This window comes from Panthera uncia, chromosome E3, assembly GCF_023721935.1.
Source record: "Panthera uncia isolate 11264 chromosome E3, Puncia_PCG_1.0, whole genome shotgun sequence".
NCBI lineage: Eukaryota > Metazoa > Chordata > Mammalia > Carnivora > Felidae > Panthera > Panthera uncia.
Genome location: NC_064815.1, coordinates 11,620,403 through 11,644,728, shown reverse-complemented (window position 1 = coordinate 11,644,728; position 24,326 = coordinate 11,620,403). Strand labels below are relative to the sequence as shown.

The window sequence follows — 24,326 nt, the reverse complement described above, 5'->3', positions numbered from 1 at the left end:
GAGAGAGCGACCGCACAAGCAGGGGAGGGGCAGAGAGAGAGGGAGACAGCAAAACCTGAAGCAGGCTCTAGGCTCTGAGCTGTCAGTGCAGAGCCCGAAGCGGGGCATGAACCCACAAACTGAAATCATGACCTGAGCCGAAGTTGGACGTTCAACTGACTGAGCCACCCAGGCGCCTCCATGCTGTTTGAATTTTTAAAAATGAACACGTATTATCTTAAAAATAACAAAACTATCTTTGCTAGTTGGCTAGAGAAAAATGGCACCTTGTGGTTGTCTTGTCTTTTCATTTTGTAGATTGCTCACGACGCTGGCCACTTTTCCAAAGGTTACTGGTCCCTGCGTTTCCGCTCTGTGAGTTGACTCTTTGTACTCACTGACCTGTTGGGGTCTTGGGTTTGCACTGTGCTCATTCACGAAAGACACTACCACATAGAGAGGAAAATGAAGAAGCAAACATTCTGGCCAAGGTCGGGTGGATACTCACGTGGAGGGGCTGACTTCCACGGGGTCTGGCCAGAGGGCGCTGGTGCTGGTGCTGAAGGACAGGACATACAGCTTCTCCTTGTGGCTCAGCTGCTCATCAATGAGGCTCTGGCAGACAAAGGGACATCATTGGCTCCTGGAGCCGTGGGCCACATGGAGCCTGGCTTCACTCCTCATGCCGGGGCTGGGCCCTCTCAGTTGGGGTGTGAGCCGTGCTGAGACAGGGTTGCTTAGTGGCCCCAAGCTGACATTTGCTTCCTGCCCACTGAGTCGCAAGGAAGTGTGGGATGAGTGCCCCTGGTGACCCATCCCAGCCTGTGTGCGTGGTGGAGCCAGGGCACCGGCCTCAGCCTACAGATTGGCACACCACCCTGGGAGGCTGTGTCCTGACTCACTCCCAGTGACTGCAGACTGATGTCGTCTTCCGGAGCAGCTCCTCAGGGTGGCTACACACTTAGGTCGTGGACTATGGGGGGAGGGGATGTGAGTGTCTCAGCTACCCATCTCAGCATGTGCTATGGTTGGACCCTTAACTGTGGCACCCAGGGAGGAGGGGGACAGGGGTCGGGGGTGGGGGGCAGTGGTTTCTCGCCAAAACATGGTGGCTATGCGATGGGCACAAGGCCAGCCTGTTTGATGCTCTCAAGCTGCCGCTGGTGAATCCCCAACAGTAAGATAGCTTCTCCTCTTCTTCCTGGCTAGTTAGAGTTTCATCTGTATGCCACCAACATGACCCCTGCCATGGCTAATATTCGACCAGCCCGCCTGGGGAATCTTTAGAAACTCAGCCCGAGGACGTGTCATGAAGGGGTCTGTGCTATTTCCTGACATCCGTTGAGACCAGGAACGGGGGACAAGCATGGACAACAAGTCCATGTTGAACCCTAAGAGTCCTCAAACTGACTATTGCCTCCAAAATTCTAGGGGTTCCCATAAGAAAATAGCCTCTCCACATTAGTTCACAGAGGCTACAGAGGTTTTATTTTCCATGCCAGACTTTGTACTGAGCACTTAACTTGAGTGAACTCCTTTCATCCCATGGCAACCCTGTCAGGTGGCCACTGTTATCGTATTTTACTGATGAGGTAACCTAGGCATAGGGAGATTAGGTAGCAGGGCCACAGCCTCCAAGTGGCAGATGTGGCTGGGACTTGAGCCCCAGTCATCTAACTCTGGAGTTCTTAGCTTCTTTGTTATGGACAATGCCAAAGAAAATGGGATAGCTCTTGGGTCCAAAAAAGACCAGGAGACTGGGGCTATGCTATGCTGGGGTCAGTCCAAGTGATTAGTCTTCCCGTCCTCTTTCCAGGGAACTCGGGGGCTCTTGTGGACAAGTCTAGCTAGCAGGGACTGCTGTGGTAAGAATATTAGAAACTCACACTGGAACTGAAAAGGACTCCGTGGTTGGGTTTCACAGAAACCTTTGCAGTTGCTATAAGGGAATCCAAGGAGCAAGCTCACAAAGGGGAGGGGGTGATGGGGGTGGTTCCAGGTACTTCTCTGTGCCAGAGAGACTTACCAGGAGGTCATTTTGGAACTCCTCTTTTTGAGAGCCACTGCCAATGGCGGACACATCAACGATGATGCCAACTCTGGCTCCCTTGATGAGGCCAAATGCCTAAAACCAAAGAGGGCATGTGGAAATAACCAGCACAACTCTGTGCTTCTCTGAAGCCTCTTCCCGGGCATCTCTGCATGATGCAGACATTGGAACATACCCCCCGACCTCAAAAAGCAGCAGAAGGCAGGCCCATTTTACAGAGGAAAAAGCAAGACTTGATGTCCTGACTTTAGATCTGGGCAGTATCTCTTTTTATTTCTTTGTTAAAAAAAATTTTTTTTTAAATGTTTATTTACTTTTGAGACAGAGACAGAATGTGAGTGAGTTAGGAGCAGAGAGAGAGGGAGACACAGAATCTGAAGCAGGATCCAGGCTTCGAGCTGTGAGCACATAGCCCGATGCGGGGCTCGAACTCACGAGCTGTGAGATCATGACCTGAGCTGAAGTCGGCTGCTCAACCGCCAAGCCCCCAGGCACCCGATATCTGCTCCTATTTTGTGGCAGCCTCCTCTTCACAAGGGTTTTTTCCCTCACGTCCACTCTTATAAAGTAACACATGTCCGTTAAAGACAATTTGGAGACCAGAGGAAAGCATCCTTTGTAAGATACAAAGTCGGATATCTAATTCCATCAGATTTTGTTCCATTTTGTTCCATTTCTCTAGATCCTTATTTATTTTTCACCCACTCTACCAATCAAAGGTAGATGTGTCAAGCTCACGGCTGCCATGGTATTTCTGGGAGTTTCTAATTCTGTTTCTATCGGTTCTCACATTCTATATGCCAACGCGGTTTGACTCTGCCCGGGACTTCATCCTGTTACGGCTGCATCATGAACCGGGATTTTCATTCATGCAAAACGGCTAGTTCTCTAGGGGCAGTGGGTTCCATTTGATGCTTCTGGCCTGAAATCTCACTTTCCTGCACGCCCAATTTTCCTGCTTGATTAACTTCTCCTCTCAGAGAGGTGTGTTTTATATCTCTCACAGCCCAACATTTCCTTTCTACACTCCCTCAGCAAGTGATTTTTGCCTCCGATTTCACTGAGAAACGAAAAATGAACCAGAGTTTTGTTTTGTTTGTGTTTTAAGTTATTTTTTTATATTATTTATTGTTTTAAGTAATCTCCACACCCAATGTGAGGCTTGAACTCCTGACCCTGAGATCAAGTGTCACATGCTTCACTGACTGAGCCAGCCAGGCGCCCCTGTTTTATTTATTATTTATTTATTTATTTATTTATTTATTTTTATTTATTATTATTATTAATTTATAATTTATAGTTATTATTAATTATTAATTATTTATTTATTTTTATTTATTTATTGTTATTATTAATCTTTCCTTGCCTGCCTGCCCACCTTTGCCAACACACTTAGGCTTTTCCCCTGTTACAATGTATCTATGGCAACTACCAAAGCTCCAAGGCCAACCCTGTGGCTTCCATTACTGGCTCTTCTTTGGTCAAATAGGGACTTTGCTACCGTAACCATCCCTTCTCCTGGACTTCCTGTTCCATCACCACACCATTTCCATCACCACACAAATAGGCTGTCCTGTTGCCCATCTGAAAGAGGAAATAAACCTTCCAGGACCCCACCTCTCCCTCCTGCTACCCCACCTCATTTCTCTGCTTCCTATTTTAGAGTTGCTTCCTGACCCCCCATTTCTCTGCCACCCCCTCAGTTTAGGCTCTCACTTCCTCACTCCCCTGAAGCCACCCATGACAAGGTGATCAGTGAGCTCACTCTTACCAGACCCAATGGGCAAATGTAAGTTCTCAACTTTCTCCAGTTCTGAGGGGCACAGGACACCATTTGGCTGTGTCAAGAACATGACAAGTTGAAGCACTTAATGAATACACTTGTCTTTCAGGACATCACATTTTCCTGTTTCTTCTTCCACTTGCTGGCCAGTCCTTCTTACTCTCCACCCTCTCCTCCCAAAGTCTAAATTAGGGGACTGTCCTGGGAACTTGTTAGATGTAAAATCTCAAGTCCCACCCTAGATTTGCCTAATTAGAGTCTGCATTTTAACAAAATCCACACACACCCCCTGCCCCCACCACCACCAAAAGGGATTTGGCTGCCATAAGTTTGAGAAGCACAGGGTTAGGGGTCCATCATCCTTTAGCCTCCTTACCTACACCAGGGTTTGTCAAACCCCAAACTAGTGACATTTTTTAAAAAAATGTTTATTTATTTATTTTGAAAGAGAGAGAGACAAAGATCAAGGGGGAAGGGGCAGAGAGAGAGAGAGAGAGAGGGAGTCAGAGAATCCCAAGCAGGCCCCGGGCTGTCAGCACAGAGCCCAATGTGGGGCTTGAACCCACCAACTGTGAGATCATGACCTGAGCAGAAATCAAGAGTTGGATGCTTAACCAGATGAGCCACCGAGGCACCTCCTGAACTGTTAACATTTTGAGCTGGACAGTCGTCTGTTGTGGGGAGCTGACCAGACCATTGTAGGGTGTTTAGCAGCTTCCCTGGCAAGCTGCCCTCCCAGTCTTGACAATGCAACATTTCTCCAGACAACGCCAAATGTCCCCTGGGGTGAAGGTGGAGGGACAAAATCACCCCTGCTCCCAGTAAGAACCACAGTTCTGCACTCAGCCGCTAAGTGATCTCCCGTGTCTCAGGGATTTGAATACCATTGGTACACTGATGATAATCCAGTGCCCATCTGCAGGCAGAGCTCTTGTAGTTCCAAACTTCTGCATCCGACTGTCTGCTCGTGTCTCTGCCTGGGTGTCCAGCAAGCCTCTCAGACTCCATGTGGTGAAACCAAGACCTCTTGATTTTCCTCCTCACACCTGGTCCTCTCGTGAACGGCCTTCGACACGCACCCCGCTGGCCCCAAGCCCATGATCCACCAGCCCTGCCGGCTCTACCTTCAGGCCACGCCCTGAGTCCAACCATTTCTCGTTCCATCCACCTGAGCGCTTGAGCCTAAGACACCACCACTCTGACCTGACCTTTGTTCTCTATGGTCAGTTTATGAAGCAGGCACAATGGCTTTTTTGAAACTTAAGTCAGATCATGTCACTCCCCTGCTTAAAACCCTCACCTGTAGAATAAAATCTGAACTCTGCAAGGACATTCCTGATTTGAGCCTCCTCTCCTCCCCTTCTCCTCCCTGTTGTTCACTCTGTGCTTGCTGCCCTGACCTGCTTGCTGCTTCTAGAACATGCTAAGCTTGTTCTTGTCTTAGAGCCTGGGCATTTGCTGTTTCCTCTGCCTGGAACATTCTTGCCTAGATGTCTACATGGGAATGCCCTTATTTCCTTCAGGTCAGTTGCCTGTTCAAAGGCCTCCTCTTTGACCCTTCTATTTCAATAGTCCCCCTTTGGGGCCCCTGGGTTGCTCAGTCGGTTAAATGTCTGAGTTCAGCTCAGGTCATGATCTCACAGCTTGTGAATTCAAGCCCCGTGTTGGGCTGTATGCTGGCAAGGAGGAGGCTGCTTTGGATTTTCTGTCTCCCTCTCTCTGTCCCTCTCCTCCTCCCCTCCTCTCAAAAAATAAATAAATAAACATTTAAAAGAAAAACAGCCCTCCTTCTATCCTACTCTCGATTCCCTTACCCTGCTTGCTTTTCTTTAAGCACTATCACTAACTTGACCTTGCATATGATTTGCTAAATTATTCATTGTCCTCTCGCACTGGACTATAATCTCCACGAAGGTGGGACCTTCACATTGGTCATGTTTCTAATCCTTAATCCTGGACCAGTGCCTGATATGTAGTAGTCTTCCAATCAATATTTGCTGAATTCAGGACCCAAATGAGGTCTGAGGCCTCCCAGGACATTACAGATCCTCAGGGGCCGAAAGAAGCTCAAATCAAGGGCCAGTTTTATTCCTTTTAAAATTTGAGGAACTGCCCTTAGAGCATTTGTTATTGAAAACATTCATCCTCTTACACTTAGCCATTGGAATTCTAGACGTTTTTCCGATAGAAATAACTGGAAAAGTACATAAGAGGGGACTGGAGCCTGGTGATGCTAGATATTCCCATTTTTCAAGCGAGGACTAAAAAACAGACATAAACATGAAACATCAGGATTTTCAATCTTGGCAACTAACTCGGGAAATATTTAAACTGTGTGGGCCAAGAAAAGTATGGCTGTGGGCCAGATTTGCCAGCATGCCACTAGTTTATAAGCCATAATATCCTCCATAAATATGGAAACAGACACCCAGAGGAGTGAGGCCACTTGCCTATGGCCTTGCTGACAGTAGTTGGGAAGTGGGCCCAGTGATGGCCTGTCCGGCACCCCAGGCTGCCTCAGCACCCAGAGGACCCACGAGTTGGTTTATGGGTGATCGCTTCCCTGGGATCCAATTGGGGCTTGTTTCATGGTTCCTCTGTAGCTCCAACAGAAGCAGGGCCACCTGGGTGGCTTGGTCAGTTGAGCGTCCAACTTCGGCTCAGGTCATGATCTCATGGTTCGTGAGTTTGAGCCCGATGCTCGCTGTTGTCAGCACAGATGCCACTTCGGATCCTCTCTCTCTCTCTCTCTCTCTGCCCCTCCCCTGCTCACTCTTTTTATCTCAAAAATGAACGGGGCACCTGGGTGGCTCAGTTGGTTAAGTGTCCGACTTTGGCTCAGGTCATGATCTCGTGGTTTGCGAGTTCGAGCCCCACATCTGACTCCAGGCTGTCAACATAGAGCCCGCTTCAGATCCTCTGTCTCCCTCTCTTTCTGCCCCTCCCCTACGTTCGCTCTCTCCAAAATAAAATGTAAAAAAAAAATTTTTTTAATGAATAAACATAAAAATAAATAAAGAAAGAAAAGGGTTGAGCAAAGAAAGGCCCAGCAATCCCTGCCTCCTTTGTCAAAAGTGCCAGGACAGGTGTAATACAGGTGGGTAAGTACGCAGAACATTCCCTGAACGGATGTTTTTGGAGTGTGTGAAGATTTCATCCCTCTGGGTTTTTCCTGCCTGTGTTATCATGTGCAACCAGAGGGGGCATGCCACAGCTGGAGTCGTACATCCAATGACCAGTCTAAGGGAGTGAAGAAGGTTCTGGATCCGAGACACAGATGACACCGGGGAATCAGCTGTGACAGGCAGCCTCAGCACTATGTTGTCACCTACTGGTCTTGTGTAGGGGTGGGGGTTGGGAGCAGGGAGCATGAATTTCAGCATCTGCCTGTCCCAGGGTTAAAGCAAGAACTGAGGATTACCTAAGGTGAAGCAAATGGTGAGCCAGTAATGTATCAGCTGGAGGAAAATAGGCGGACACAAATAAGAAAGCAAAACAAAGGTTAATTTGCCCAGGATCACTTTTCAACCCTTTGGATCTGAGGAAAGCATTTATTCAAACTTCTCAGAGAAGTTATGTCCAGATGATCAGCCTTAGTCATGACTTTCACTGTGGGTCTGAGATTAAATGGCTTAGGGGAACATCTGTTGTTTTCACCTGCCCAGGATCCATTTTCTGTTCTGGTAACAGCACCCTGGGTTTCCACGTGCAACCATCTATCCCCTTTTCTCAGTCTATGAGATTTGGGGGTATGTACCCAGTCTCCCTGCACGTCCCCCACCCCCTAGTTCCAGATCTACCTGTTAGTATATCTCACTCCTTGGCTATGGTGATCTAAACTGGCTATGGTCTAAATTGGCCCGAAGAGAGTCAATTCCAGGACTTGGGAGGGCACAGTGGGAAAGGAAGGTGAGGACCCTTTCAGAGTGTCACTTCAGCTGGTGTCATGTAAGCCTAGAGCTGCTGGTGACCACTTTTCCAAGCTGGGGAGAGCCTTCCTAAGAATAAAACCCAGAGGAAAGCAGAGCTCAGTGACAAAGAGATGACATCATCTGAGCCCATGGATACAGCTGTGTTTGGGTTTTTCATTGATGTAGGCCGAGAAATTCCTTTTTTTAGTTTAAGCCAGTTTAAGTTGGAGGTCTATCATTTGCAGCTGAAAGGACTGTGACAAATACAGACGGACTTAGGAAAAAGGGGGAGGAGAATGAAATCCTTGTCTCTTACCTTCCTGCTGCTTTCTGTGAGCCACTGGATTCTCTGTTGATAGAGTTCAATAGCTCTGCCAAAACACCAGAAAGACTCATCACCCAAGGTCACCTTCATCAGTGCGCAACAGCCACTTAACATGCATGGGAAGAAGGTGTGGATGGGATTTTGGGGTAATGTCTTGCTTGCTCTTCTCAAATCTGTGTCTCCTCAGGTGGGACTTCCCAGTCACCTGGAGAGGATCATAAATGCCCAACGGGGGCATTTCAGCAGCGTGTTCTCAGTGGACTGATTAAGAGAAAAAGACTTAGTTTCCAAAAGGTAGCTGGGGGAACTTCTTGAACGTGCCTTATTGCAAACCATTCCAATGGCTGGATGGAGACAGCATGTAACAGGTGCTCCAGTTAAGGACTCATCACTTGAATGTAACTGTTGCCCTCATTGAGAACAGGTGGGATTTGGGAGCCTACTGAAGGGCAAGCAAGACCTTTGATGTGAAATCATGGGGCAGTGGGTGGCAGGGAGAGTTTTAAGGTACAAATAGAGCTGGGAGCATGAACTTCATAATGGGACAGGCTGGTCCTTGAGATTCAGCTCTGCCGTTTACTAGCTGTGTGACCTCTCTGAACCTAAGGTTCAGAGGTGTGGTAACCTCTCTGAACCTAAGCTTCATCATCTCCAACAAGAAGATAATACCAGGACTCTACCCAAGTCAACTTGCCAGAAGTCAACTTGCTGAAAATCCAATTGATTCCCTGAAAATCTATTTGAATTAACCGAAGAGGCTTGAACATTCCTTAACATGCTCGATTCACAATTAAAACCAATCAGCCAAGGGGTGCCTGTGTGGTTCAGTCGGTGAAGCCTCCGACTTCAGCTCAGGTCATGATCTCAAGATTCTCACGGTTCGTGTGTTTTGGGCCCCACATTGGGCTCTGTGTGGATGCTCAGAGCCTGCTTCGGATTCTCTGGCTCCCTCTCTCCACCCCTCCCCCACTCATACTCCCTCTCTCACAAATAAATAAATAAACATAAAGAAAATCAGCCAAAATATTGCAGAATTCTTTAAAAACCTGTTTAAACTTTCATATCCAATATACATTGTTATAAAAGTTAAAATGTTTTGATAAATCTGGAAAATTGGTCAGTTAGCAACTGAATTTTGGATAATTGACTTGAGAGTGACACTATATTTCCAGTTGTTGTGAGGTTTAAATAAGATAATACACATAGCCCTCAGCAGAATTCCTGACACGTTAATAAATGATGGGTATTTATTATTATAGCCTTTTAGGAAACCTTATGCAAACAGTAATCATGGATCATAGATTGCTATAGCAGGGATGGAATGTATACATGTACTATGAAAATCTGGTTTTGACATGCAATTTGCAAAAGTATAAACTCAGTCTGTCATTGAAAAAGTGGTCACTCTTACCTATTTCATATCAAATGAAGGTGTAAGGTTTTATGTACTCACCTAAAGGGCCCATGGATTTTATTTTATTTTTAAATGTTTATTTATTTATTTTGAGAGAGGGAGAGAAAAAGCATGCATACTGCATTTCTTTGATTACTAGAAAAGAGTGAACATTAAAATATATATACTTTTAGGGGCACCTGGGTGGCTCAGTCGGTTAAGCGTCTGACTTTGGCTCAGGTCATGATCTCATAGCTCGTGAGTTCGAGCCCCTTGTCTCGCTCTGTGCTGACAGCTGGGAGCCTGGAGCCTGCTTCAGATTCTGTGTCTCCCTCTCTCTCTCTGGCCCTCCCCCACTTGTGTGCTCTCTCTCTCTCTCTCTCTCAAAAATAAATAAACATTAAAAAAAATTTTTTTTATTATAAAAATAAAAGTATATACTTTCAGTGTTTTGTATGCCATCTTCTATGAATTGTTTATTCATCTTCTTTGTCCATTTTTCAATTTTGGTGTTTCGTTTCATATTGATTAGTTAGGCCTCATTATATAGAATATTACCCTTTCTTGTGTATTTTACAAAGGCTATTGTATACCTTTAAAATACAATCCTGGTCTTTTTATTAATAGAGTCTGACTTTGCATATATAGACAGAAAAGTCTTCTATTTCTAAGACCACACAGTCAACTTGAATATTTTCCTTTTTTTTTTTTTTGACTTCAGTGATTTTAATTTTTATATTCATTTGCCATCTTATTTTGGTGCATCAATTCATTTCTTCTTTTCTAAATGATAAGTTGACTATCCAAAACAGTTTACTAAATAATCCATTCTTTCCACTGATTTCCACCCCCCCCCTTTTTTTTTCATCTATTTATTTTGAGGGAGAGAGTGTAAGCCGGGGAGGGGCAGGAAGAGGGAGAGAGAATCCCAAGCAAGCTCCACACTCAGCACAGAGCCTGATGTGGGGCTCCATTTCATGAACTGTGAGATCATAACCTGTGCTGATATCAAGAGTTGGACGCCCAACCAACTGAACCATCCATGTGTCCAAAGGGCTCATGGGTTTTAAAAAGCTGAGAAAAATTGGTATGGTCCAATCTCTTCATTTGAGGAAAGAGGGAATCAGGGCCGGAAGTGGGAGAGGCCCGGTCAAGAACCCAGAGATTGTTGTCTGAGCAAAGTTACTTTCAGGCTGCTGAAATGAGGAAATTCTTGAGCTCTGGGGTTTTTGAGAAGATACGGAAAAACATACTTACCCAGAAAGCTTTGATTCAAATTGGTGGATCATCTGGGTGGAGAAGTGCACTTTCCTCATGACATCGCTGCCCTCCTCCCTGAAGAAGCAAAGTCTCATGAAGGGGTCTCTCCGGCCCGGGGGCGGGGTGTGTCATTACCGGCTTGGGGGTGAAGGGAGTGGAGCCAGACTTACACTACTGTGGTGCCCTGGCTAATCAGGTCAGCCAAGGTGAGCCTCTCAAACTGTAAACTGTGCGTGGAAAGCCAGTCTTCCGGGTGCTCCCAAGCTGAAGGTTGGGTCTCGTCTCCCTGTAGCCTCTGTGAGACAGAGCCAGAGTCAAACAGAAAACTGGGGAGAGAGAGGGCAAGGCTGAGGACGGACGCCCTAGGTTCCCTCCACACGGATGCCCAAGGGTTGCCAACTCTGAACGCAGTCTGTTCGAGAACTCACCTTGCCGAGGGAACTGAGGAATGAGGAGGCCTGTGTCCTAAGCCAGTTGCTCTGGGAATCCCCATTCTCATCCGTCACCTCATCCCCACTATGTGGGGACAATTCAAGGGTCACTCACCACATGCTGCCTCAAGAGAGACTGAATATACAGACAGATGGTGGCTAGACCATATATGACAATACAACTCCGACCCACGACCTCTGTAGCCACCAGTCCACGAAGCCAAACCACAATTGTAGCCACTGGTCCAGAAGGGTCAGGACTTGGTCAATGACTGCCAGCTTTCCTATTTTTTATCTCACATCCAGCTCAGCACCCACCAGAGAAGGCCGAATATGCCCTCAAAACCAATCCTATGAGATGCCCGCCTCCAGATTCCTTAAGTGAACACCTTCCTTCAGGGCGCACGTGAAGCTTTCCCCTTTTTCACCATAAATCTTTCCAGCTCCCTGCCTTTGAGTCTCTGCCAAACACAAGTGAAGGTGGCTGACTCCCTTGCTAGAGCAAGCTCTAAATAAATTGCCTCTGTTCTCATATGGGTGGTCTTTGCTTATTTCTACATTTGGATTTTCTGTATCTTCCCAGGTGTATGAATTTTGCCTTCTATCAGTCTGAAGGGTCCTCAACAAACATTTGTTGGCTGATGGGAGGGAATGGATTTATCCTGTCTAGTCCAGAGAAGATAGGAGCAGCAGGTAAGTTTTAAATATAGAATTTCCCCACTATTGTAGGAGTCTGGCCATGAAAAGGACTCTACCCCTTGCTTATACCTAGTGACATAGTTACATAGTCCTAAGCTCAGGATTTGGGTGGTGGCCTTGGTGGTGGAACTGAAGTTATTCATGTCAAGCATTCAACACTGGTGATGCTTTCCAGGAACCAGAAGGTAGAGAAAACTGACCGGAGGCTCAGAGCCCATTTGGCCTTGATCAGCCTCTCCTGGAGGTTGGCATTTCTTCCTCTTCCCGGTGGGTGTTCCTGAACCCTTCTATGCACTAGGCATGGTCAGTGGTGGTAGGGCTACAGTGTGAACAAGACAGAAATGTTCTTGCCTTCTTGGAGCTCACATTCTAGAGTGCGCAGGGGGACAGAAGAGAAGAAATGAAAGCTATGTATATAATTTCAAAAAGGAATAGTTCTAGTGAGAAAATAGAGCAGGGGAATGTGATATACAGTGAGTAGGGTAGAGATGGGAGGTCACTTCAGCTGGGGTGGGGATCAGAGGAGGCCTCTGTGAGCCGTCACCTGGAGGTCAAGAAGGAACCTGCCCTGTGCATGGCTAGGGAACACACATTCTGGGCAGAGGCATGGAGCGGGGGAAGGAGTCAGAGTGTTTGAAGAGCAGAAAGGTGGCCACTGTGGTCGGTGTAACATGACACGAGTAGGGGTTGGGTAGGTGTGCAAGGCCTGGTTCAGGCCGGGCTTCCAGTGCGATCACTGTTGTTTGTGTGATACACCTAGGATGTAAATGTTGCCAGAATTGGTCGTGACTCACTCAGGGTGTGGAACAGCATCATAAGGGAGGCCGGCTCAGTCCCACTATGACAGAAACTGCCATGCAGCATCTGATGACTGGGGAGTAGGTCTACACACTGTTTATCCCACCAAGACCCCCATCTACATTCAAAAATGGCTGCGCCCATCTCCCAGGCACTTGCTTGAACCCTAAGTTATTGCTGCTTGGGTTGTATTTGTCAGGGCTTTCATTGTACTGGGTGAGGTGGAGGACAGGAGGTTGAAAATTCTGCGGATAGCTGATTGAGCTCCACTAGGCAGGGTGGAAGACACAGGAAGAGGAAAGTCTAAAGAAGAGCAGGAGAGAAGAGAGTGCAGTATGTGGGGTTCTCCATCCACTTGCTTTGTGATGCTGGCCCAGTGGGTGTGGCTCTTTTCTCACCTGGGACACAGGCATGTGAAGCTACGGCAGCACCCAGCTGTGCATGTTGCTGCATTAACAGATCTCGACAATGGGGCACCCGGGTGGCTCAGTCTGTTAAAAGTCTGACTCCTGATTTCGGCTCAAGTCATGATCTCACAGTCGTGCATCGGGCTCAGTGTGGAGCCTGCTTGGGATTCTCTTTCCCTCTCCCTGCCCCTCGCCCACTTGTGCTCCTCCCATGCTCTCTTTCAAAATAAATAAATAAAACTTAAAAAACAACAACCTTAAAAAAAAAAAAACCCAAACCAGATCTGAACAATGATCCTTATTGCCCCCCTCAATGAAAATGAAATGTTATTATATTCCAGCTAGATAGCATTGTATGCCCTCAGTTCTGTGCCTGAAGCCTGCTCACTGCCCTGTTTCTAAAGGAAATTAGCAAAAGAAAGAAAGAAAGAAAAGAAATTAGCAAGTGTTAAAGAAGTGTGAACAACACTAAGAGCAAACACTTGAATAGCACTTATTATGTGTCAAGCACTGTTCACACATTAACTCATTTAATTCTACAAAGGTGTTACTGTCATTACCCCATTTTACTGACAAGAAAACTGAGGCACATGGGGCACCTGGATGGCTCAGTCAGTTGAGTGTCCAACTTCAACTCAGGTCATGATCTCATGGTTCCTGGGTTCAAGCCCCGCGTCTAGCTCGTTGCTGACAGCTCAGGGCCTGGAGCCTGCTTCAGATTCTGTGTCTCCCTCTCTCTCTGCCCCTCCCCTGCTCATGCTCTGCTCATGCTCATGCTCATGCTCATGCCTCTCTCTCAAAAATAAGTAAACATTAAACATTTTTTTAAAAAATTAAAAAGAAAGAAAACTGAGGCACAGAGAATTTAAATAGTTTTCCCAAAGTCACACAAGCTGGTATGTGGCACAGCTGAGATTCAAACCCAAGCTCAAGTTAGCTCCAAACTGTGACTATTCTAATAAAGGATTGAGGGAGAACTGATCAAAAGGTAAATTTCTCGTGTGATTTTATGCTAATTAATGTCCTGCCCTTGAACAGCATCAACTAAAATCATGGTCCCCCCCATCTCACATTTAGGGAAACCCTGCTTTACATAGTATGAACACTAGATGTCACTCTCTTCATCTTTCAGGACTCAACTTGACTCCCTGGTTGAGGACTCCGTGCATGGTGGATTGAGAATTCACCTTTCTTCCATTTCACTTGAATTTGAAATAATATATCATGTTTTGGGGCATAGATTTTGTATCATTAATATTTGAAGGTCCACCATTAACACATAGGCATTATAGATTTTGATGGTAGGGCATACTGATCATATAATAAGGTATGTGCTTTACATAGAGAGTCGTAAGCTCTTTACGTTGGGGTGATCCTTTCCATCTTTCCCACTGCTATTCATTTGTGAGGTATAGGAGGTCCCAGCTGTGGCTGATAATTGTATGAGTGGCCCTTGTACACCTGGGAAGTCATGTATTTGACATGAAATTAGATGAAGCAAAGACCCATATTATCAACATCTGAAGTCATTGAAAGAATCCCCCAGAATATCAAGACTCTACTGACATTTCCTCATTTTCTTTTCATTAAAATTGCTTTCCTATTAGTGACAATACTTGAGAAAAGTAAAATAGGACCATTTTCCTGATTGTTTAATTGCCAGCCTTAAAACTGTATTGTTTTTGGACTGATTATCGTTACAAAGGTATCATCTTTAAACTCTTGTGTAGATGAGGTCGATGATTATAGGCCAGGCTTGTACCTAACAACTCCTGATCACAATAGTTTCTGTAGTAGAGTGAATTCTGAGTTCTAGACACTCTAGCCACCATTGTGGGAAAATATTTCATTGACATGAACTAAAACCTAAAAGTCAGTCTAAAACCACAGTTCTGGTTATTCTAGAAGTTAATTCTCCTGCCATAATGCTCTTGCTCTGATAGCACTTCTGAAATGGATTTTTGGATCTAGGTTTTAGGGAATCCTCACAGAAAGACAAATCTTAGAAAGGGGAATTTTAGAATTACATTCCTTAGTCTTCAGGCTTTGATAATATAGACAATCTTCATATACTCCTGAATATTTAATGATATGGCCAAAAAGGCTATAGAATTTGCATAAAAGCATAGATATGCCTGTCATTTCTAAAGGCAGAGGATGGGTTAGATGGTTAAGCATCTGTCTCTTGCTTTTGGTTCAGATCATGATCTCAGGGTTGCAGGATCGAGCCCTGCATTGGGCTCCATGCTGGGTGTGGAGCCTTCTTGAGAATCTCTCTCTCTCTCCCTCTCTCTCTCCCCCTCTTTCCTTTACCCCTCCCTCCCCCCACTTGCACTCTCATAAACAAACAAACAAACAAACAAACAAATAAAGGCAGAGGATTAGAGATGAATGCTTAACTAATCTTTTTAACCCCAAGATCATATGTGAAGAAAGAAACAACACATTCTGCATTCCCTGACTATGACTTGTAAGCACTGTGACTCACTTAAAGCACTATGGTTTTTACCAGTAAATCCTGTGTCTGGTTAACATTTGTAACCAGTAGTCCATTGTCTGGATTTTGGCTGAGTCCATGGATATCCTTCTGGTCCAAGTGCTTCTTTGAATCTCTGTCATTGTTTCTCCTTACACTACAAAACACACAGTGAGCGATTGATCAATGTCCCAGCACTAGACATTGACTCCACATTGTCAGGTTCTCCAGAGACATTTTTATTTCCCTATGGTAAATGGGAAGGGTTCCTGCAGAGTCCTGATAAGAGGTGGGCTCCAGGTTCATAAGACATTTTATTCTATGGTTCTGGTAGTGAGAAAACTGAAGCCCTTGGGCATAAGATGATGCCATGACCATTTACCCAGTCTCGCTTCAAGACAAGTATTCCCCCATCGACTGTCTTGAACAAAATGTTGTTACTATTGTTTTCATTTGAAAAAAATCAAAGATCCTTACCAGTGGTTTTCCAGAAACTTATCATCTTGACCATGGAAGACATGACTAGTTTCTGTAGCCATTATAAAAACACCCAACGCTTATTTTCCTAGAGAGAAAACAGAATACCAGAAAAGAGAAAGATAAATGCAGCATAGAGATAACAGCCTTGGGGTGTCTATAGTCAACTCAATTCTCCTGTCATTCATCCATTTAATAAGTGCTTATTGAACACCTCCTAGGTATCAGGCTTTGTGTGCTAGGTGCTGAGGATATGGTGAACAAGGTAACAGCAGCTTCTCAACTTTAGCACTGTTGACATTTTGGACAGGGTCATTCTTGCTTGTGAGGCTGTGGGATGCTGCTAAGCCTCGACCCACTAGATGCCAATAGCATTCTTGCCTCCCGAATTGTGACAACCAAAATGTCTCTATGGAGGGCCTGGCTGACTCCATTGGAGGGGCATGTGACTCTTGATCTCAAGGTCATGAGTTCGAGCCCCATGTTGGGTGTAGAGATTACTTCAATAAATAAAACTTTAAAAAAAAATGTCCCAAGGGGTGCCTGAGTGGCTCAGTGGTTGAGCATCCAACTTTGGCTCAGGTCATGATTTCACAGTTCATGAGTTTGAGCCCTGCATCTGGGCTGTCCGCTCTCAGTGCGGAGCCTGCTTTGGATCCTCTTTTCCCACCCCCCACCCCCACCTCTGTTCCTACCTTGCTCATGCTGTCTCTCAAAAAGTAAATAAACTTGGGGTGCCTGGGTGGCTCAGTCGGTTAAGCGGCCGACTTCGGCTCAGGTCACGATCTCGCGTTCCGTGAGTTCGAGCCCCGCGGCAGGCTCTGTGCTAACAGCTCAGAGCCTGGAGCCCGTTTCAGATTCTGTGTCTCCCTCTCTCTCTGCCCCTTCCCCGCTCACGCTCTGTCTCTGTCTCTCAAAAATAAACATTAAGATTTTTTTTTTTTTTAAATTAGAGTATACAGAAATTGTGGCAAGTGCTAGGAAAGATGTGAACAGGATGATATGATGGAGACTAATCAGGCAAGGGATCTATTTTTGGATAGCTAAGGTCCTCAGTGGCCATGTAAAGAGCATGGTGAGGGCTGAACTGGGTGGAGAGGGCAATGAGTGACCATAAGGACTTTAAGAAGAGAGAGATGAGGGGCACATACTGAGATAAGACTGAGTTCTTTTCTTTGTGAACTCCATCTACACTCAAAGAGGTGACCCCGCAGCGTTCTCCTCACAGCTGATCGGCAAGTCAGCAGGGGACAGGAGCAAGATGGATCCATCAGATCCTCCCTGGGAATTCGGAATTAGGAGCTATGGGGCCACCGTGTACATTTAGAAGCAGGAAAAGCCTGTCTTCAGATCAAGAGTAGTGAGTGGTCGTCCCCACCTTGGTTTCCCCAGGGCTATTCTCTCCTGCCCTCTTCCCTCTCTGCCGGCTCCTTCCTGGTCTCCCTTCCAGGCTCGGGCTCCTCTACCTGAGCAGTTAAAGTGGTTTAGGTCGGTGTTCCTTGAGGCTAAATTGTGCACTCTTCCCTTCTCTATCTGCTTTTCCTAGGTGGTCTTACCCTTCCTTGCCCGTGGCTTCAACTACCACCTACATACATCAATGACTCCCAAAATGTATGTCAAAAATCCAGACCTCCCACTCTGACTGCAGACTCGTGTATTCATCGACACTGGATATTTCCTCCTGAAGTGCCTCAAACTCAACGTGTCCAAGACTGAATTCATTTATTCCCTACAGACCAATTGTCTTTTCACTGTTCTCCAGCTGAGAGAACACAGCCACTCTCCATCTATTCACATGGGTCAGAAACCTAGGAATTACTCCTGACACCTCATTCCCCATATCCAATCCATCACCTAATCTTGTTAACTTTCCTTCTCTCAAATCTCTCCACTTATCTGTCTCCAGTGACATTCGGTATCCAGGTCACTGTCATCTCTGCCACAGACAACTGCAGTAGACCCTCACTGGCCTCCCTACATCCCCTCAGACGCCCCCTCCAGACCCCCATCCTGTCTGTTCTCACTGCAGTCAGAGTGAGCTTTTAAAAACACAAATCGAATGTCATATGCCCTCTTCTCCCTAAGGCTTCCCTTCATTTCTAGGATGAAGGTCCTCAAGATGGCATTTGAAGTCTTGCCTGATCTGGCTGCTGCCCAGCTGTACCTCTCCAGCTTTCCCACTTTATTCCTGCTCCCTGCCCCCCTTCTGTGTTCCACAACTCCTCCCTTCAGTTCCTAGAATGGTATACATTTCCTTCAACCACAGGGCCTTTTCATGTGCTGTCTTTGCTCTGGAGCATTCTACCTCCTCCTCACCTCCCCCACTCATTCTTGGTATTGCAGCATAAGTGTCAATTCCTCTGGGAAGTCTTCACCTTCCCACTTCATTTCCAGTTTCTTTGTGTTATCTAAACTTTCATAGATCTGTGCTTTCTTTTGGAATACTTTATTTTTAATTTAGAACGATACATTCATTGGTGTGATTTTTTAAAATTGTGGTGTCTCTCTCCCATTAGACTGTAAGTTACATGAGAGCAGGGACTGGCTAGCAATAAATGTTTGGGGGAGGGGAGGTGAAGGGAGAGGAGGAGGTCAAGAAACTGCCTTGGTTCTGGAACTTCTAAATGGTAATCCCAGGCACCTGTGACAGCTGCCCTCACCTTCTGCTCTTGGCTTCCATGAAAAACCCCGTTCCTTATAATTCCCAATATTTCTGCCGAAGCTAGCTCATTTAGGTGTCTGTTACTTGCAACCAAAAAGACATTGGCCAAGACACAGCAAGTGAGAAACTCCAAATGGAGTTGCAGCTTGAAAAATAAAAGCGTGTGTTCTTATGAAATCATTAAATAAAATAGCCTAGTGATGGTTCGGCAACTTGCTTTTCTCTCTGGGGTTTTTAATCTTTTATTGAGAGGATGCTTTGTCATCTGGGAAGCACCAAGATAATGTGGCAGTGTTAATGCTAAAAAATGTTTAAAAAACAACTGGCTTTCCTTCAGTACGCCTGGCTGAGAGACCAGTGGCAGGGACTGTTGAAATAGAAATGCCTTGTGAATGCTGGATGCCCCACAGTGCTCTGGTTCCTTCTTTTCTGTGAATGATTAACAATCATGAACTCAGAGGCCTACTTGAGGATGGGATTCTAGGGCGATCGATGTGGTCACTGATGGAGAAGGGTGTGGTGTTTCAGAAAGCACCAGAACTTGGGTTTCTTCAATCTGCTGAGTGGAATGGGGTTACTGTTAACTGCTTGGTCTGCTTCAACTCAATTGTCAAGGGGTCAAAGGAAATTGAGAATATCAGAGAGCTTTGTAAATACAGAGTACTATAGAAATGTAGAACAGCATCAGAATAACTTGCTCCTTCTTCAAGCACTTCAGCATAAAGTGATCATTCATTCCACGAATGTTTTTAGGGTGTTTGCGGGGATGCCAGAAAGAGCTGGTACTGGGGAGGCAGAGAGAACTGGACACAGCCCTTACCCTCAGGTCTTTGCTCAAATGAAACCCATTTAGAGACAGCTCCTTTAATTAGCCCATCTCACAGAGTACCCCCTCCACCCTGCCTTGTTTTCTCCAGAGCCCGTTTTGTTTTATAATCTGACAAGCTCCAAATTTGCTTATTACTGTTTGCCCCCGCCCATCAACCCACTAAAAGATCCACGAGGGCAGGGACTTAGTTACGTTCATTTCTATTAGAATTTCACCTAATCAGTGCCTAGAACATAGTAGCTGCTCAAAAAAAACATCTGACTAAATGTACTCAGGGCAGGTCCAGAGTTCAGACAAAGGTGGGTCACATTACTCTGGGGGACCGGGCTCAGGTGGGGAAGAGAATATGGAAGCTGGCCCTTAGAAGATGGCGTTGTGGGCAAAAGGAGATAGCTCTGGTGAGCGGATAAAAGAAAAGCTCCCCCTAACTTCCCGGTTTGCTAATAGCTGGATTCTCCTAAACATCCAGAAGAAACCATCCCCGGGGTTTGTATTTTGAATGGCCAAATAACTGAAGTCTTGCCCCCATCCAATGCATTTTACGTTCTACTGACAGAATGATTTTTCTGACGTGCAGTTGTTCACCTGTTTAGAAACTGCCATGGCGCCTGTGGATAATCAAGCTGAACCTTCTTTGCAAGGTTTACTTTCCCTCAGGACCTGTTCTTACCTCTCCACATCATCTCTTACCCTTCTATGGCCCCTGGCAACCCCTACTTACATACACCTTGCTGTTGCATAGCCTTCTTAGCTCCAGTTGGATCTACTTCTAGAAACGCCCTTTGCCCTTTTTGTTTGACAAGAAAACCCAGCAAGTCTTTCCTGAACCCCATTTGCTGCCTTCCGGTCCCCAGGAAGGAAATCATTTCCTCCCATTGCCACCCGCCTGGGGCTGCCTCATACCAAGTTGTCACCGTCCTTCTCCCAAGCAGCCTGACTCCTTCCTTGCCCACTGTTGCATCTCCAGCACCTGGAACAGTGCCTGGTTTGTAGGGAGTGGAGGCCTAAGGGCCCAGGCTCCCTAAAGCTTTCTCACTCGGTTCTGAGCTTAGCGTCTGAATGTGCCTCACCCTCTCTTACCACCCTGCCAACCCTGTGACACTCACCCTCACCTGCATTTCTTCATTTATTTCTCCATCTCTGGGAGAGGAGAGGTCTCTGCTTTTCCTGGCTCCCACTTCCTCTAAGCTCCTCCAAGCGACTCCACAGTGAAGCTCGCCCTGCCAGGAAGTGTTAGCTGGTCTCCAAGGTAACAGACTGCACCACTTTAGCCTGAGGCAGGGACGGGGGGAAAAAAAAAACCAACAACCAAAAACCAAAAAACCTGCCCTCACCCCAGGGAGGACATTACCACTTTGTCGTTGATAACAACCTCTCCCCAGGCACTCTGCTTCTCTCCACCTTTACAAAAGCCTGGAAGCAGGGTTTGGACTTCTTTTCTATTTCTAGTTTAGACCAGTACCGAGCCCAGGTTACATCCTGTGGTAGGAACTGAAGACAGATAGCAGAGAGCCTGCAAGGCGCTAGGTCAGGCGTGAAAGGTGGTAACTGTCTCTACTCCTCAGATTCTCTGGGGTCTCCCCAGCACACACCCTGAGAGAGGCCTGGCATTCCTTCACCCCCACCAGGTCTGTCCTCATCCAAACCTGGCTAATACAGCTGCGGGCTCAGTGACCTCTCAGTGTCATAAGATATCGTCCACTGCAGTGGTTCCCAAACCCAGGTGCTCGTGGGTTGTTTGCTAAGAAAACATACATACACTTGCATTTGGGAGACTGGTACAGAACTGTGGTAGAGTGTGGGAACAGGAATCTTTAACAATGGTCCCAGGTGATTGTGATGTAACCAGCCCTTGGCCCATAGTTGGGGACCTCTTCAACTCAACTCCTTTTATGGAAGTCAAGAGAGAAGTGATGTACCCTATGTCTACCAGCTTGTAAGAGGCTAGGAGATCTCTACTTAGTTCATCTAAGTAATTTCTCAAATCACTATCTTCACTTTATGAACCTTTGATTTTACAATTTAGAGCATGTGCTACTTGTGGTAACCATCATACAACAGAGTACCTCTTCCAATGTTGACACTACTAGTGGCTCCTTTGGCCAGATGGGAAACAACAAATCCCCCCAAAATCGACATTGTTTACCTACCCGTTACTGTGGGCAGAGAGTAGTGTGGCATTTGGAAGGGCATTTCGTCGACACCCAACAAGGCAGGAGAGGAGGGAGATCAGAGAGAGGTAAGGAAGTCAGAAAAGGCCGAAAGCAACCAATCAATAGCTAGTCTGTGAACGAGAGGTGAGGGGCCTTGTGTCCACCCTACTGGAAATCCTGGGGGTAGAAGGGGCTGGCTAGCTTTGAGACACTATTTTGGAAGACATGAAGGTCCAAGACATGTAGTTTAATACCCTCACCATTCCCATTGCTCCAGGATACATAGATTTTTTCAACATTTTACAAGAAGCAAAACCCAATACTGAAAGGTCATTGTTACTGACAGAGACAGAGGTCAAGAAATCAGGTATCTGAAAATCAGAGGGAGTTAGAGACCTACTGTTTGGTAGCAACACTTTGAGATGCCAAGGTCTAAGAGGAAATGCATCCTCGCTCCAGGGAGAAAGTCTTCCCAGCTCACCAAACTTCGCCATGGCCCGAGTGTGGGATGGACATGAACTACTGCACCATCCAGGCTGGAATAGTTGATGTCTCACTAGTAATAGTGAGAAAGATGTAATAATAGATGTAGTAATAGTGTAGAAAGATGACAAATGACTAGAGGGGGCTTCTTTTCTTAAAAATTTAAATTAAAAAATTTTTTTTAAATATAATTTATTGTCAAATTGGTTAGCATACAGTGTGTACTGTGTGCTCTTGATTTTGGGGCTACATTCCCATGGTTCATCACTTACATACAACACCCAGTGCTCATCCCAAAGAGTTAGAGGGGACTTCTTTTTTTAAAAATTTTTTTTTTCAACATTTTTTATTTATTTTTGGGACAGAGAGAGACAGAGCATGAACGGGGGAGGGGCAGAGAGAGAGGGAGACACAGAATCGGAAACAGGCTCCAGGCTCCGAGCCATCAGCCCAGAGCCTGACGCGGGGCTCGAACTCACGGAGTGCGACATCGTGACCTGGCTGAAGTCGGACGCTTAACCGACTGCGCCACCCAGGCGCCCCTAGAGGGGACTTCTTAATATTTGGGTCATGAACCCGTGAATGACCTGAGGGTAAACCAATAGCCAGTAGATTTCCTATCAACAAGGTAGCAGGGATCTAGTTAATTGGTGTTCTTTTAAGTGTTACAGAGGGGACAAGATATAGCCTGTGTGGGAAAATTTTCCTGGGTACACAATTCCCAAAAGGGAAACAGTAAAATCAAGGGGTGACGTCATCTAGTTCACCAATCAGTGAAGTTACCACGTAGCAAGATTGCAGAAAGTCTGACAATGAGAGGGGAATGATGGAAGATTAAACACAACTTAATAATAACTTACATACTCCTCCCCTCAACAAAACATATAACATTTATAGGTTGTTTCTAAGCAGGACTACCTTTTATGGTTGTTTGCATTCCTCATCCAGAAGAAGCAAACCATAGATTCAGCTGTTCATGTCTGAGCCAAGAAATCATGCAACTGGGACAAGCTATTTTTATTTCCCTTACACTAGCCAGGACAGCAGAGGTAGTCCTCGATTTGAAGTCAGAGAACCTAGGTTTGAAACCCAGATTCAATAGTAACTAGTTACTGAACCTTGGGTAAATTGTTCACCTTGGGTAAATTGATCCATGGTTTTCTGGTCTATAAAATACCACTTCTACTTTACCTTAGGAGGATGATTAAGAGGACATATGGAAAAACACATAGCATGGGAGCACCTGGGTGGCTTAGTTGGTTAAGCGTATGACTTTGGCTCAGGCCATGATCGTACAGGTTGTGGGTTCAAGTCCAACATCAGGCTCCATACCAACAGTGTGCAGCCTGCTTGGGAGTCTCTTTTCCTTTCTCTCTGCCCCTACCCCACTTGTGCTTTCTCAAAAATAAATAAATAAACTTAAAAAAAAAAAAGCATGAATTTAATGTTAGTTTCTTTCTCCAAACTCTTAATTGAATGCCATTATCTCTTAAACACAATATTTAAAAATTTATGAACTGCCTTAATACAGTAGTTGATATGCTTCAGTTAGAATGTTAGTTATCATGATATTTGGGAAGTTTCTGTTACCTAAGACCTGAGTTCATAGCAGCATTATTTGTAATAGCAAAAAACCTGGAAACAACATTGAACATCAAAAAGGGAGGAAGTAAATCAACACACACACACACACACACACACACACACACACACTACAGCCACTAAAAATGCATAAGATTTATATTTAGTGAACAAAGATGTCCACCATAAGTTAAAAAAAGTAGTGACAGGTATGTATAATATGATCTTGTTTTTGTTAAAACAACTGAACAGGACATACCCATGACACACATATATACAACATGCATATAGACACACATGATATACATATATTGTAAATATAGCAAAATATCTGCAGGAATACCTAATAAACTGTTAACAGTGATAATCTCTGGAAGGTGGGTTGAGGAGGGACTTTTAATTTCTTACAGTTTTTTTTTTTTAATTCTACAAATGTATTACTGTACAAAAAAAAAAAAAATCCTTTGCCCCAGTTTAGGGTTATGGTAACTTCCATCTCCACAACAGCACTTCAGACAAGAAAATGTTTCTGATGATGTAAAAATGAGGTGAAATGCTAGAGTGGCATGAGTGGGAGTGACACCACAATACGAGTTCACTTTGCTACTAATGACGTTAGTAAAATATGA

The 24,326-nt window shown here is 45.5% G+C and overlaps 1 protein-coding gene across 4 annotated transcripts in view; it reads right to left on the bottom strand.

Moving 5' to 3' along the window:
* The window catches only part of VWA3A (von Willebrand factor A domain containing 3A), a 61,348-nt gene extending 39,447 nt beyond the window's left edge, over positions 1–21,901 (bottom strand). Inside the window, exons 1-9 of one of the 4 annotated variants that reach the window (XM_049639147.1) lie at positions 20,832–21,901; positions 20,587–20,700; positions 15,990–16,077; positions 15,546–15,669; positions 10,872–10,996; positions 10,699–10,776; positions 8,040–8,094; positions 2,006–2,104; positions 488–594 (exon numbers count right to left, since the gene is read on the bottom strand). In XM_049639147.1, the coding sequence (XP_049495104.1) occupies positions 488–594; positions 2,006–2,104; positions 8,040–8,094; positions 10,699–10,776; positions 10,872–10,996; positions 15,546–15,669; positions 15,990–16,051 (650 nt within the window). In that variant the 5' untranslated portion in view covers positions 16,052–16,077; positions 20,587–20,700; positions 20,832–21,901. The remainder of the gene's footprint in view (positions 1–487; positions 595–2,005; positions 2,105–8,039; positions 8,095–10,698; positions 10,777–10,871; positions 10,997–15,545; positions 15,670–15,989; positions 16,078–20,586; positions 20,701–20,831) is intronic. The other 3 variants (XM_049639146.1, XM_049639148.1, XM_049639149.1) reach the window with 3 other exon arrangements.
* Positions 21,902–24,326: the final 2,425 nt, after the last annotated feature.